The 16,731-nt window shown below is 38.7% G+C and overlaps 1 protein-coding gene across 28 annotated transcripts in view; it reads left to right on the plus strand.

The window, feature by feature from the left end:
• ABI3BP (ABI family member 3 binding protein) overlaps positions 1-16,731 on the plus strand; it is a 262,627-nt gene that overhangs the window by 119,618 nt on the left and 126,278 nt on the right. For all 28 annotated transcript variants that reach the window (XM_033211435.1, XM_033211443.1, XM_033211438.1 and 25 more), the window contains exons 7-9: positions 13,693-13,741; positions 14,706-14,777; positions 15,351-15,443. In XM_033211435.1, the coding sequence (XP_033067326.1) occupies positions 13,693-13,741; positions 14,706-14,777; positions 15,351-15,443 (214 nt within the window). The remainder of the gene's footprint in view (positions 1-13,692; positions 13,742-14,705; positions 14,778-15,350; positions 15,444-16,731) is intronic.

Consider the following 16,731-nt stretch of genomic DNA (forward strand, 5'->3'; position numbering starts at 1 on the left):
TCATGTCATCAAATCCTCTTCATAAACATCATTTTAATTGCTGTGTACTGTATCACAAATGCATGATTATTAAGTTTCCAATTTGTAGGCATTTAAGTTATTTCTAATTGTTTTTAAATTGTGGGTGATGTTATAGTGAGCACTTACGTTTATGAACACTTGTGATAAAGCTTTGTTCACAATGCTGATCATTTCCTTAAAATAGATATTTAGAAGAGGAATTAACAATTCAGAGTTTTAACATTTTTAAGCCTTCCTAGTACTATGGGCAGATTTCTTTCCTGAAAAGTGGTACCAATTTATAAACTTGGCAGCAATGTATCAATTTATGTTGCTATAGTACCCTGATTGCCAACTTTATATATTTTCATCACTAAATTTTTGGCTAATGTAATAGCTTATAATAGTTACCTTAATTTTTATTTCTCCAATTGCTGATAAAGCAGTAGTTTCTTCACTTGTTTATTAGCCAGTTGTATTTTCCATTTAATGACGTTCTCTTGCAGTTCTTTGTTTGTTGGGTGTTTCATGGGTTCTTTTTAGAACTATATAGTGTAAGACTGTATACATTAAAGAAACATTGACCTGTTGATACTGTCTAGAAATATTTTTCTCACATTTGTTATTGCTTAAGTTTGCTCATAGACATTTTTGAAATAGACAACTCGTGTAATCTCCTTAACCAAATCATTAGACTTTTCCATTGCGATATCCTCAATTGCATTATATTTTCCATTGTGATATCCTCAATTGCATTATATTTTAGAAAGATCCTCCCTCTCTAGAGAGCAGATAAATATTCCTCCCCTTTCTTTTCATTTTGTAAGTGGTTTGATTTTATAATAATTCTGTGAACTTTATTTAACTATGGTATATAGGAAGGTTCTGTATTGATTAGCTGTATATTTTTCCCCCAAATAACCAACTGGCTTAGTACTGTGTATTTATGTATTGAATTGTGCCTCTCCCTAAGGTCCCTTCACCTTTGTCTCTTAAATCCAGTCAACACTGTGTAGGAAAGGTAGATCTGCTGCACCTCACAGGCAAAACAGTGGGATAGAACTGCTCTTTCATCCTCTTCTAGAACAATCCTCATTCTTTGTTGTGAATGGTTTCCTAGGAAGCATACATTGTCTCCTTCCCTCTTGGCTGTCACACTTAACCTTTCATGTGACTCCATGATATCATTTCTTTCAGTCCCTCTTTTCAGCTATCATATCCCAGTAATTTGTATTTGTCTTGGCAGGATATTTCATTTAGGATGAGTTACTCAGCAAGATTGGGAAAGATGATTGACGTTTTACTCTCAGGGGATTTAATTTTTTTCCCTCAGTATAAGCAGCTATGATAGGAAGGGCTAGGAAGCAACTTCCTTCCTCAATGACACAGAGCCAGGCATTTTATCACTTCAAGCTGTGAGGTGGAGCACCCTGACTGCAGCCAGCTCTGATGAGTTTAAAACTCTTCGTTATTTCCAAAGGAAAAACCAAATTCATTGAAAAGATATTTTAAGCCTTCTTTGAGAAGCTTTATTATTTCCTTCTGGACAACAACAAATATATATGTATATGAACTTACATCTCTGCTCTCAGGTAGCTCTGGGACATGGAGAAGTTATAACAGAACTGCATGGAGAAATTTGACCATCTTATGTGACCACATAAAATTGATTCTGAAAACTGGTTTGATACTTTAGAGGTACATTTTAGTCCAAAGAAGTCTGTACCCAATTATTCACCCATTTCTTCTCTGAGACCTATCTTAGAAGGCTATTTCAAGAGATATGAAATTAATTTCACATATTTGCCTTCTGGATTTCAAGCAAAAACACACATTGAAAACTTTTTTTATTCATATGAACATGGTTACACCTGAAACCTTAGAAGCAGCAAAAACTCTTGAACACCTTTCAATAAGAGGTATTCAGAATGGAAAAAAAACTTGAACTTTAGGCTATACATTTTAAAGATAAATTTTAGGTCCAAAATTTGAATATAAAATACAACCCATCCTATCCTTCTGGTTACACTATATATTATAATTCATGTATCTAGATATGTGTTCCGCTGGCAGGCAAGTCCCAGTGCAGCTGTGCCCGGGACATATAGCAGGAAGCTCTTCTGGTTGGCTAGTGCCTTTGTCCTACCAATTGGTATATGTTTTCAATATCGCTCCTACCTATACCTCTAGAAAAATCAGAGAAAGGGCATATGCAGAAACAAAACTGTGATTCTTTCTATATAAAATAAATCACTTGAGATCCATATGATTGAGGAAGAAAAAGATACATTTATCGTGATGCTTGTGCTATTTTTTTTTCCCCATTTAGAGCATGTAGGACACTTTTTTTTTTTTTTTTTTTAAGGTAAAACCTAATGTTTACTGTTAGGTTTTATTATTTTAAAAAATAATGATGGCTAATATTTTCAATTTTTTCTATATTTTTAAAAAATGTATTACTTAACTAGCTAAACAAAATCAATATTTGAAGTAAGTAGCACTTAACAGATTTTTAAAAACAAATTTAATTATTTAAATCTTCCTAGAATCAGTGTTCTCCAAAAATATGACATGTATTTTTATCTTTTTTATTTTCCATCAGAGACCCACCCATATTTTAAGAACTCCACAGTTATCACCAAAAAGAGAAGTGGTACCAATTGTTACCATGTAACAATTATCAAATGATTGATGTGAACCAAGAGATTAACTTTGTGGTCCCCAGCCACACTTTATGACTGTGTACAGTGAATGTATGAGGCATCCTTCCATCCTTAGCAATCCTTGTCTTAAGCAGAAACTTGAAAAACTTATATGTAAGCAAACTATTAATATATCATCAGAGGTTAAGTGTCTAATTCCTCCTCAGTTGATCAGAAATTTGAAGGCTTTTGAAAGTAGGACATTAGATTCACTTTTAGCCAGATGTTAGATTGAATCAGTATGTTTTGTAACTTTCATTAGAACATCCTAAAAATTAATTAAAACCAGAATCTAATATGCCCGAGTTCTCATGTGGTTTGACTCTTGAGTCGTTGAAATTTGACTTTGAGTCACCCTTTTAGCCACTACCCAAATGGACAGCTCCTCTTTATCTCAGGGCCTGAAAATAATGTTAAACCTACAATAATAATAATCTGATGCCACGAAAATGTCAAATGGACAAACCTACAAAAAATAATATCCTTAGTTACCACTAACTTTATTACAGCTAATTTTCAATATGCTATCTGGAGGAAGTTAGTGTAATGCAGGGTGAGACGCAAGTTCCTAGTCATGTGTGGTGGAGCTACTGCTGCTGCTGCATGTATTTCTAAAGAAGCATACGCTTTCCCTAGTCATGGGAAGAAAGCATGCTGCATTTGTCTCCAGGGCATCACCCTTCACACTCGAGTAGTCTCTTCTCATTGAGTGTCACCAACTGCATGCTTCGCCGCAGTGTCCCAGAAAATCGGTAAAAATAAATGATCTTAACTAGACTTCTGCTCAAGGCATAGCCCAACCTGTGTTTCTAATGCACAGGATATCTGGAAATGAGAAAAAAAAAATCTATTATAGGGCAAGAAAGAAATATGCTTACTTCCTGGCATTTAGTAAACATTGAAAGACGAGAACTATGGAAAGAAGAAGTGGTGGAGGTTTGCCGCAAGAATGGGAGAATCAGCAAGCCGTAGAGAAAAGAGCCAACAAGGAAATGCCTAAGAAGGAAAATCGCTGCCAGAGTGGTGTCTGAGGACGGCAGTATTGTGCTGAGGCCACACCAGCCAAAACAGTATGGAAGCCTGAGGGACTGTCACTGCCTCCTTCCCATTTCCAGGCCCCACACTGTCTGCACCTGTGACTCTGATATACATTAATAGTTGTTAGTAATAACAAGCATAGAAAAAGTAAGGAAACGACAGCAAGGAAATGTTTTTTTTAAAAACATTGTACATAAAACAGTTGTATCAAAATTGGATTGTAATTGGTTAAACACTGTATCTTGGAAATTATCACAGTACTTCATTTTGCAGTAAGAGTAGTTAACAAACTTTTCCCTGCCCTTTTATTTGATAAGAAGACATAGGAGGGGAATCACATTGTGAATTTCCAAATGGAAATTGTAGAGGTGTTGGCAGAGACATGTTGAGCCACAGGACTTTCCCGATGCCCTTTAAAAAACTACCTGTAGAGATGCAGCTGTTTGCTCATTAGTACAGTCCTTGTGCATCTTTGGATTGTGGATTAAGCAGGAGAGCATTTTTAGGCCTAGAAAAAAAAATTGCGTTCTGCAGCTAAATGATTTTTTAATTTTTGGCAGCACATATTGTACATATGTTCTTGTCACTTCAACTGAACACTGGAGTAAGAACTCAGAACAGAAACATTGTTCCATTCATGTGAATAGCAGAATATTTTCCATTTGTCCTTGTCAAAAAATTGTTTGTTCAAAACAAATCATTACAACAAGGAAAATTAAACTGGTATAATGCAATTCAGTCAGCACAGCAACATGTAGGCTTTTCTGCTCTGATGTGTTAAGTATCTTGGAAAAACTTCGCGTTCAACAAAACGTGCACTAAGGGATAGGGCAAATAGAGGACAGGCCATTCAAATGCCTCTAGCTGCAGCCACAGCCCGAACAAAAATGATAATTGGTACATAGAAAAATAACGTGGCTCTCCTGCCTGGCAGCTCCCGTGTAGTTGAAGGTTGCCATGCCAAGCATTTAAAAGTCTGAGACGTGTCAAACTCATAGAAGCAGAGAGTAGAATGGTGGTTACCAGGGCGTGAGGGGCAAGGGGGCAGTGAGGAGATATTGGCAAAGGGTAGGAAGTTTCCGTCAGACAGGAGGAGTAAGCTTTAGAGTACTATTGCATGGCAGGGTGACCATAGTTACTATTGATGTATAGTTCCAAGTTGCTAAAGATAAATTTCAAATGCCTCGCCAGAAAAAAATGATCGGTAAAAGTGAGGAGGCAGATACGGTAATTCACTTGGTTTAATCATCCTGCATTGTGCACTTAGATAAGAACATCACATTGTACCCCAGAAATAGACACAATTATGAAGAAAGAAATGATTTTAACAATAGTAAAAAATACAAGTTGTTTTAACATGGACAAATAAAAATTCTCAGGAGTTAGGAGTTAGAGGCTATATGCTGGCAACGCTTTTGCTGGAGCAGGGCAGGTGAGAACTAGACAGTGCAGGCAGAGGAGCTGGTGGGGCTTCTCTTAAGGTGGGCTCGTGAGTGAGTGCAGAGTGCCAAGGGTGGGCCTAGCTTTTCTCCCCTGGGGAAGGGTTTCTGTGTAAGTGCTCACATTTAATTTTTTTTATAATAAATCCAGAAGGGATCCTCCTGCCCATGTAACTGCAAAGCTTAGAGTTTGCTATTTTTTATCCCCCGCTAAAAGTTACACTTATTTTCCTACTATTTCTCTCCTGTTGCCGAGAAAGAGTATGTCTAAATTATATTTGCATCATTCCTCTAGTTACCGATAGTGTATGAACTCAGTTGCCATACAGAAGCATATGTGGTAGCTAAACAGATTGTTGATTAAAATAACTTTTTCTGATTATAAATGTAATTTGCCCTTATTAGAAATTTGGCAAATATAGAAAGGTACACAAAATGAAATTAATGTTGGCTTACAAGAAATCACTGTTTTAAGGAAACAGTGATTTATTTCCCTCTGGCCTCTTTTCTATACACATATTTATAAAATTGGGTGATACTGTGGATGCAAATGTGTATCCTTGGTACTTATTTATATTCTGCATTTTTCCTTCTTGTTAAATACAACTCAAATTTTTGAACTATCATTGAATAAAACTTCTATGTTTGGATAATAAATTTATTTTATTTATTTATTTATTTATTTGTAAAACCTGTTTTCTCAAACTTTCTAATACTAGATCAGTTACGTTTTATTCTTTTTTTCTTTTATTTATTTATTTATTTATTTAAATTATACTTTAAGTTCTAGGGTACATGTGCATAACGTGCAGGTTTGTTACATATGTATACTTGTGCCATGTGGGTGTGCTGCACCCATCAACTCGTCAGCACCCATCAATTCATCATTTATATCATGTATAACTCGCCAATGCCATCCCTCCCCCTTCCCCCCTCCCCATGATAGGCCCCAGTGTGTGATGTTCCGCTTCCCCAGTCCAAGTGATCTCATTGTTCAGTTCCCACCTATGAGTGAGAATATGCGGTGTTTAGTTTTCAGTTCTTGTGACAGTTTGCTAAGAATGATGGTTTCCAGCTGCATCCATGTCCCGACAAAGGACGCAAACTCATCCTTTTTTATGGCTGCATAGTATTCCATGGTGTATATGTGCCACATTTTCTTAATCCAGTCTGTCACAGATGGACATTTGGGTTGATTCCAAGTCTTTGCTATTGTGAATACTGCCGCAATAAACATACGTGTGCATGTGTCTTTATAGCAGCATGATTTTAATCCTTTGGGTATATACCCAGTAGTGGGATGGCTGGGTCATATGGTATATCTAGTTCTAGATCCTTGAGGAATTGCCATACTGTTTTCCATAATGGTTGAACTAGTTTACAATCCCACCAACAGTGTAAAAGTGTTCCTATTTCTCCACATCCTCTCCAGCACCTGTTGTTTCCTGACTTTTTAATGATTGCCATTCTAACTGGTGTGAGATGGTATCTCATTGTGGTTTTGATTTGCATTTCTCTGATGGCCAGTGATGATGAGCATTTTTTCATGTGTCTGTTGGCTGTATGAATGTCTTCTTTTGAGAAATGTCTGTTCATATCCTTTGCCCACTTTTGGATGGGGTTGTTTGTTTTTTTCTTGTAGATTTGTTTGAGTTCTTTGTAGATTCTGGATATTAGCCCTTTGTCAGATGAGTAGATTGCAAAATTTTCTCCCATTCTGTAGGTTGCCTGTTCACTCTGATGGTAGTTTCTTTTGCTGTGCAGAAGCTCTTTAGTTTAATAGATCCCATTTGTCAATTTTGGCTTTTGCTGCCGTTGCTTTTGGTGTTTTAGACATGAAGTCCTTGCCCATGCCTATGTCCTGAATGGTACTACCTAGCTTTTCTTCTAGGGTTTTTATGGTATTAGGTCTAACATTTAAGTCTCTAATCCATCTTGAATTAATCTTCGTATAAGGAGTAAGGAAAGGATCCAGTTTCAGCTTTCTACTTATGGCTAGCCAATTTTCCCAGCACCATTTATTAATAGGGAATCCTTTCCCCATTTCTTGTTTCTCTCAGGTTTGTCAAAGATCAGATGGCTGTAGATGTGTGGTATTATTTCTGAGGACTCTGTTCTGTTCCATTGGTCTATATCTCTGTTGTGGTACCAGTACCATGCTGTTTTGGTTGCTGTAGCCTTGTAGTATAGTTTGAAGTCAGGTAGCGTGACGCCTCCAGCATTGTCCTTTTGACTTCAGATTGTCTTGGCAATGCGGGCTCTGTTTTGGTTCCATATGAACTTTAAAGCAGTTTTTTCCAATTCTGTGAAGAAACTCATTGGTAGCTTGATGGGGATGGCATTGAATCTATAAATCACCTTGGGCAGTATGGCCATTTTCATGATATTGATTCTTCCTATCCATGAGCATGGTATGTTCTTCCATTTGTTTGTGTCCTCTTTTATTTCACTGAGCAGTGGTTTGTAGTTCTCCTTGAAGAGGTCCTTGACATCCCTTGTAAGCTGGATTCCTAGGTATTTTATTCTCTTTGAAGCATTGTGAATGGAAGTTCATTCATGATTTGGCTCTCTGTTTGTCTGTTACTGGTGTATAAGAATGCTTGTGATTTTTGCACATTAATTTTGTATCCTGAGACTTTGCTGAAGTTGCTTATCAGCTTAAGGAGATTTTGGGCTGAGACGATGGGGTTTTCTAAATATACAATCATGTCATCTGCAAACAGGGACAATTTGACTTCTTCTTTTCTAACTGGATACCCTTGATTTCTTTCTCTTGCCTGATTGCCCTAGCCAGAACTTCCAACACTATGTTGAATAGGAGTGGTGAGAGAGGGCATCCCTGTCTTGTGCCAGTTTTCAAAGGGAATTTTTCCAGTTTTTGCCCATTCAGTATGATATTGGCTGTGGGTTTGTCATAAATAGCTCTTATATTTTTTGGGTACGTTCCATCAATACCGAATTTATTGAGCGTTTTTAGCATGAAAGGCTGTTGAATTTTGTCAAAAGCCTTTTCTGCATCTATTGAGATAATCATGTGGTTCTTGTCTTTGGTTCTGTTTATATGCTGGATTACGTTTATTGATTTGCGAATGTTGAACCAGCCTTGCATCCCAGGGATGAAGCCCACTTGATCATGGTGGATAAGCTTTTTGATGTGCTGCTGAATCTGGTTTGCCAGTATTTTATTGAGGATTTTTGCATCGATGTTCATCAGGGATATTGGTCTAAAATTCTCTTTTTTTGTTGTTTCTCTGCCAGGCTTTGGTATCAGGATGATGTTGGCCTCATAAAAAGAGTTAGGGAGGATTCCCTCTTTTTCTATTGATTGGAATAGTTTCAGAAGGAATGGTACCAGCTCCTCCTTGTACCTCTGGTAGAATTCAGCTGTGAATCCATCTGGTCCTGGACTTTTTTTGGTGGGTAGGCTATTAATTATTGCCTCAATTTCAGAGCCTGCTATTGGCCTATTCAGGGATTCAACTTCTTCCTGGTTTAGTCTTGGGAGACTGTAAGTGTCCAGGAAATTATCCATTTCTTCTAGATTTTCTAGTTGATTTGCGTAGAGGCATTTATAGTATTCTCTGATGGTTGTTTGTATTTCTGTGGGGTCGGTGGTGATATCCCCTTTATCATGTTTTATTGCATCTATTTGATTCCTCTCTCTTTTCTTCTTTATTAGTCTTGCTAGTGGTTGTCAATTTTGTTGATCTTTTCAAAAAACCAACTCCTGGATTCATTGATTTTTTGGAGGGTTTTTTGTGTCTCTATCTCCTTCAGTTCTGCTCTGATCTTAGTTATTTCTTGCCTTCTGCTAGCTTTTGAATGTGTTTGCTCTTGCCTCTCTAATTCTTTTAATTGTGATGTTAGAGTGTCAATTTTAGATCTTTCTGCTTTCTCTTGTGGGCATTTAGTGCTATAAATTCCCTCTACACACTGCTTTAAATGTGTCCCAGAGATTCTGGTATGTTGTATCTTTGTTCTCATTGGTTTCAAAGAACGTCTTTATTTCTGCTTTCATTTCGTTATGTACCCAGTAGTCATTCAGGAGCAGGTTGTTCAGTTTCCATGTAGTTGAGCGGTTTTGATTGAGTTTCTTAGTCCTGAGTTCTAGTTTGATTGCACTGTGGTCTGAGAGACAGTTTGTTATAATTTCTGTTCTTTTACATTTGCTAAGGAGTGCTTTACTTCCAATTATGTGGTCAATTTTGGAATAAGTGTGATGTGGTGCTGAGAAGAATGTATATTCTGTTGATTTGGGGTGGAGAGTTCTATAGATGTCTATTAGGTCCGCTTGGTGCAGAGATGAGTTCAATTCCTGGATATCCTTGTTAACTTTCTGTTTCGTTGATCTGTCTAATGTTGACAGTGGAGTGCTGAAGTCTCCCATTATTATTGTATGGGAGTCTAAGTCTCTTTGTAAATCTCTACGGACTTGCTTTATGAATCTGGGTGCTCCTGTATTGGGTGCATATATATTTAGGAGAGTTAGCTCTTCCTGTTGAATTGATCCCTTTACCATTATGTAATGGCCTTCTTTGTCTCTTTTGATCTTTGATGGTTTAAAGTCTGTTTTATCAGAGACTAGGATTGCAACCCCTGCTTTTTTTTGTTCTCCATTTGCTTGGTAGATCTTCCTCCATCCATTTATTTTGAGCCTATGTATGTCTCTGCATGTGAGATGGGTCTCCTGAATACAGCAGACTGATGGGTCTTGACTCTTGATCCAGTTTGCCAGTCTGTGTCTTTTAATTGGAGCATTTAGTCCATTGACATTTAAGGTTATATTGTTATGTGTGAACTTGATCCTGCCATTATGATAGTAACTGGTTATTTTGCTCGTTAGTTGATGTAGTTTCTTCCTAGCCTCGATGGTCTTTACATTTTGGCATGTTTTTGCAATGGCTGGTACCGGTTGTTCCTTTCCATGTTTAGGGCTTCCTTCAGGGTCTCTTGTAAGGCAGGCCTGGTGGTGACAAAATCTCTAAGCATTTGCTTATCTGTAAAGGATTTTATTTCTCCTTCACTTATGAAACTTAGTTTGGCTGGATATGAAATTTTGGGTTGAAAATTCTTTTCTTTAAGAACATTGAATATTGGCCCCCACTCTCTTCTGGCTTGGAGAGTTTCTGTCGAGAGATCTGCTGTTATTCTGATGGGCTTCCCTTTGTGGGTAACCCGACCTTTCTCTCTGGCTGCCCTTAAGATTTTTTCCTTCATTTCAACTTTGGTGAATCTGGCAATTATGTGTCTTGGAGTTGCTCTTCTGGAGGAGTATCTTTGTGGCGTTCTCTGTATTTCCTGAATTTGAATGTTGGCCTGCCCTACTAGGTTGGGAAGTTCTCTGGATGATATCCTGAAGAGTGTTTTCCAACTTGGTTCCATTTTCCCCCTCACTTTCAGGCACCCCAATCAGACGTAGATTTGGTCTTTTTACATAATCCCATACTTCTTGCAGGCTTTGTTCATTTCTTTTTCTTCTTTTTTCTTTTGGTTTCTCTTCTCACTTCATTTCATTCATTTGATCCTCAATCGCTGATACTCTTTCTTCCAGTTGATCGAGTCGGTTACTGAAGCTTGTGCATTTGTCACGTATTTCTCATGTCCTGGTTTTCATCTCTGTCAGTTCGTTTATGACCTTCTCTGCATTAATTAGTCTAGCTGTCAATTCTTCCACTCTTTTTTCAAGATTTTTAGTTTCTTTGCGCTGGGTACTTAATTCCTCCTTTAACTCTGAGAAGTTTGATGGACTGAAGCCTTCTTCTCTCATCTCGTCAAAGTCATTCTCTGACCAGCTTTGATCCGTTGCTGGCGATGGGCCGCGCTCCTTTGCAGGGGGAGATGCGCTCTTATTTTTTGAATTTCCAGCTTTTCTGCCCTGCTTTTTCCCCATCTTTGTGGTTTTATCTGTCTCTGGTCTTTGATGATGGTGATGTACTGATGGGGTTTTGGTAGAGGTGTCCTTCCTGTTTGATAGTTTTCCTTCTGACAGGACCCTCAGCTGTAGGTCTGTTGGAGATTGCTTGAGGTCCACTCCAGTCCCTGTTTGCCTGGGTATCAGCAGCAGAGGTTGTGGAAGATAGAATATTGCTGAACAGCGAGTGTACCTTTCTGATTCTTACTTTGGAAGCTTCCTCTCAGGGGTGTACTCCACCCTGTGAGGTGTGGGGTGTCAGACTGCCCCCAGTGAGGGATGTCTCCCAGTTAGGCTACTCAGGAGTCAGGGACCCACTTGAGCAGGCAGTCTGTCCCTTCTCAGATCTCAACCTCTGTGTTGGGAGATACACTGCTCTCTGCAACGCTGTCAGACAGAGTCGTTTGCATCTGCAGAGATTCTGCTGCTTTTTTGTTGTTGTTATTTATCTGTGCCCTGTCCCCAGAGGTGGAGTCTACAGAGACAGGCAGGTTTCCTTGAGCTGCTGTGAGCTCCACCCAGTTCGAGCTTCCCAGCGGCTTTGTTTACCTACTTAAGCCTCAGCAATGGCAGGCGCCCCTCCCCCAGCCTGGCTGCTGCCTTGGGGTTAGATCGCAGACTGCTGTGTTAGCAATGAGGGAGGCTCTGTGGGCGTGGGACCCTCCCGGCCAGGTGTGGGATATATTCTCCTGGTGTGCCCGTTTACTTAAAGTGCAATATTGGGGTGGAAGTTACCCGATTTTCCAGGTGTTGTGTGTCTCAGTTCCCCGGCTAGGAAAAGGGATTCCCTTCCCCCTTGCGCTTCCCAGGTGAGGCGATGCCTCGCCCTACTTCAGCTCTCACTGGTCGGGCTACAGCAGCTGACCAGCACCGATTGTCCAGCACTCCCTAGTGAGATGACCCCAGTACCTCAGTTAAAAATGCAGAAATCACCGGTCTTCCGTGTCGCTCGCGCTGGGAGTTGGAGACTGGAGCTGTTCCTATTCGGCCATCTTGCTCCGCCCCCAATAAATTTATTTTAAATTATGATAGTAAACACTGTCTTTGATTAATTCCTTAGACTGGGTTGCTAAGGAGGAAATAATTGAGTCAATGCATGCAGACACCCCTCTTAAAAAATACTCTAATGATAGTAAACTTTTATTTGTTGTGATTTTTTAGAACATAAGAACCTTAATATAAGAAAAATAGCCAAGAGTAAGCTTGGTGTATTGTCCCTTCTTTACCAGGGGTAAAACACTTATGAAAATGGTGGTATGTCAAAAAGTATATTTTGCTCACTACTAGGTGTTTGCCCTTGAAAGGATTTGGTAATCAGGTAAACACCTATCTGGTAAGCAGCTCATATTCAGCACCTCCTTGATGATCTAGCAGGTCTAGTATATGCCATACTGCCATACCTGTATCATGTATACAGGCTAAACCAAGTATCAAAAAGTGGACATCCATCTTGCCCTTTCAACTCAACTCTAATTCTCCTGTATACAATTTTCTGCCTTTCTCCTCACCTGCCCTGTGTCCCTCTAGTCTGTCTTATCCTTGGCCTCATGATTATGTCTGGCAATGACTCTGCTTTAAAGTCTACACCCATCCCTAGTTCAGGCTCCTTTATGACATCAGAACCTCCTGTGGGACTTCTAAGGTAATTTGGGTGAAGAGAGGAAGCAGAGTCCTCTGGGGTACATCCTTCTGATTCTGAGGTCCCTTGTGTATAAACACGTGCAGAATGGTTGAAAGTACAGGCTGTGGAATAAGAAATGTCTGGATCTGAGTCCTTGCTCTGCTTTCTTGAGCAATAAGTGCTTGGTGTTGGGAGCTCATGCTGGTTGTGGTAGCTGTAGTAACAGCAGCAGCAGCAGCAGTTGGGTACACTCAAACAATTGATCTTGATTGGTTTTCGAAGATAATAGGTAGTTTAGCATCTTTTTGAGAGGAACTGTAAAAGCAATTTGGTGGTATCATATCTCAAATGTAATAAAAATAAACTAATATTCAATACAGAAGATTTGGTTTCTTTCCATTGCAGTTTCTAAGTAAAGTGAACTAATGGGAGTTCTGAAGAAACTGCTTCTGTCAAACCTTGGGATATTTATGAGGGAAACCAAGTGAATCCAATAACGTAGAGGCAGGTGGATGTACTAACAATCTAACCAACAACTTTTTTTAAGATGGAGTGTCGCTGTTGTCACCCAGGCTGAAGTGTAATGGCACGATCTCGGCTCATTGCAACCTCTGCCTCCCAGGTTCCATCAATTCTCCTGCCTCAGCCTCCCGAGTAGCTGAGATTACAGGTGCCTGCCACCATGCCCGGCTATTTTTTTTTTTTTTTTTTTTTTTTTTTTTAGTAGAGATGGGGGTTTCATCATGTTGGCCAGGCTGGTCTGGAACTCCTGACCTCAAGTGATCCACCTGCCTTGGCCTCTCAAAGTGCTGGGATTACAGGCGTGAGCCACCACGCCCCGCCACCAGCAACTATTAAACCAGTGTCACAGGAGTCTTCATTGAAGACAAGAAAGGGCTACTTCCAGTTCTCTGATATGTTTTAAAGAACAGAAAGTGATTTACAGTGACTGAAAAGCTGACTTTATTCTTCTCTTTTCAGCCAGCATATGTCCCAAGGAAGCTAATCCCAATAACAATCATCAAGCAAGGTAATTTGTCTGCTCTGGAAATGTGTTTAGAGCAATCTTTAATATACTTTTAGCTAAGGTAATCAAACATGGCACAAATTTTCTCAAATTTTTTATTGATTTTTTTTTTTTTTTAGAAAAAGTTCAAAGAAAATATAATGGTCTAGTAAATTGGAAGTTAATGGATAATTTTGGCTCTTTTACCAATACGCCAAGCCTTGGGCTGGTCACACTGGTCAGACAACTAAGGACAAAGCAACCATCACAAGTATTAAATTTTTTAAAACAAGTCAAATATGTGGCGCTTTGCCCAGGATTAAGTTGTCATACCCGAAGAAATCCCTTGATAGGATATTTTCATTAATGAAAATGAAAGCTGATTTAGTGGCCACTTTAAGGAAAGTAAAGATGTCCAGGTTTCCAGAATTATAATGGCATTTCATTTCAGTATCTGATTGTTTTTGTTTTGGCTTCTGGTTTTTCAAATTATTAAAATCTATTATTTCCAGAAAGTTTATTGGTAGAAGGGACAGAGCCCTTAAAAAAATAGTTCTTCATTTTCAGAAAACACAACATCCCAAGTGTATTCTCCAAACAGAGTCAGTGTTGATATTACTCAAAGACTCTGCTTTGAGAAAATAAGTTTTCTAAACTTTTATTGCTGAGTCATCACCTCATTTTGTGCTAGTACTGATTGATTTGGGGAAAAGGAAGGTTTCAGAGAATAGAGTTAGGAAGAAAATTTTCCAGTAATTAGAAAGGAACACCTTATGATAGAATAATAGCCTTTCATTAGTTAAAGGCACAGGTGTTAAGGTAAGATATGCCTTCCAACCCTTCTGTTGGCTACATAGCCAGCCCACTGAGTTGCTTTGTATTAATAAAGTTAGATCAAGGCTTTTCCAGCACAGATGACTTCACATTAGTAGCTTCTTACTGCCTCGTATTTCCCACCCCCTCACACAGTCTATTTGTATTTCAACAGTGATTCAGAATGTTACTCACAAGGATTCAACTAAATCCCCAGAAAAAGCTCCCTTGGGAGGAGTGATACTAGGTGAGTGGATCTTGAAATCTAGGCTTAGATTCAGCAAATCGGGCTATCTTTAGAGAATAGGGCTTTTCTGGAGTATTGCAGTGTGAGTAGTTCTGTTTAACTGATGTGGTTCACTTCCTTTCACTGTTTAGCATCCTGGCTGGTGTCCATTCCAGGCTAGGAGCCAAGCCATGCTATCTTTATCATGGTGTGTTAAAGAGATAGCTGTAGCACAGGTGCAGTGGGAATGATGGCACCTGTCCTACCTGCCCCACAGAGTGGACCGAACTGCTCTTTTAAAAATCATTATTATTGATAATGATCATTGTTCACCACACACCTTAAGCAGCCATTTTACAATTTTGAGTCTATGGATTGAAAGCCAGAGGATTTTAGTAGTTTGGTTAAATATGAAAAACATTCTATTTAAAATGTGTGGTGATATTTTTTCCAATGTTTTAAAGTTTGGGTTAAAATTTACTAAGCAAAATAAGCGCTACGCTTCATAGTTTATAGTATCTGATGTGCTGAACTTCATTTTATGTCATGATGCACTTTCTTCCCCTTACCTTATTTACGTCTATTTCCTTGCAGTCCATCTTATTATTCCAGGTCTTAATGAAACTACTGTAAAACTTCCTGCATCCCTAATGTTTGAGATTTCAGATGCACTCAAGACACAATTAGGTAAGCAGAAAAGTTTTGTATTTAAACTTTGCAATGACTGAGTACTAGCACGATATTCTTAGTAGATCCAAAGAGTCTTGCAAATGAGCTGTTTGAGGATCTAAAAGTAAAAAAGTAGAGGTAAGGAGGTTGGAGTGTTGGAAGTACTCATTATAAATAACATTCCATAAGAAAATAATTATTTTATATGTACATATTTATATAAGGTATATTTATATGTATGAAATAAGAGTGAATGTTTATGAAATTCTTCAAAATATAAATATATATGTATAATTTTCTAATAAAGTAATTCTGAATTATACTTACTATAATATTAAGGGGCGACTAGGTATTTTCAATGAGAATTGATGTGAAATTCAGATTCATTAGAATTATTTACTTGAGATTATACTGCTTCTTATTTCTAGAAAGAACCGGTTATGAGTTCAGTGTTTAAAAAACCTTAAAACATAACAGTAAAAGAAAAAAACAGAAAATCCACTTAAAAAGGGGCCAGGGAATAAATGTGGAGGTCACTGGGCTGAGTTGGTTGCTGCATTTGAGTATCAAATTAGGCTCTGAATTGTCTCTTAGCAGAGAATCTCAACCTTGATCAAACATCAGGAGCACCTGGAGGGCTTAACACCAAGACTGCTGCCACCCCACTCCCCCTACCCACCTCCAGAATTAGATTCAGTAGATCCAGAATTTGCATTTCTGACAAGTTTCCAGGTGATACTGACACTGCTGGTATAGGAACCACACTTTGAGAACCACCCCTCCAATGTCTCTAGAGAATGCCTTGGGCTGTTAATAAATTTGGAAGAAATAGTGCAGTAGAAATTGAACAAGCCTTAAGAATACAGAATGTATTCCCTGAGCTAGGCACTGGCTATAAACTTTAATGTTTAATAAATGATTGAATCCAGCACATTGTATGGATAAAGAAACGGAGCCCAAGCCCCTGTTTGGCAACATTCATTCAACAAATACTATGTGTTACCCTATGTCAGAACCACAGGTTGCTGGGGGCTATGATGGTGAATTACCCAGACACGGCACCTGCTCATACTGGGACCTCAGATAAGGCACTTACTTTCTTCTCCCTTACTGGGGGCCTTACCTGTCCCCTTCTGTTGATATTTCCTCTTTTTTGGCTTTGAGAGAGAGAGAAGAAATGATAAATAAGATATAATCCGAATATTTTTTAATTCAATAAAATACCGCGAAACATGGCAATAGGCTGGGGTCCTAGGTGGGCAGACCCTCTGGTCAGGCCAGGGCTTGGTGTGATCTCTCTGTTATC

This window comes from Trachypithecus francoisi, unplaced genomic scaffold (genome assembly GCF_009764315.1).
Source record: "Trachypithecus francoisi isolate TF-2019V2 unplaced genomic scaffold, Tfra_2.0 Lachesis_group0, whole genome shotgun sequence".
Taxonomy (NCBI): domain Eukaryota; kingdom Metazoa; phylum Chordata; class Mammalia; order Primates; family Cercopithecidae; genus Trachypithecus; species Trachypithecus francoisi.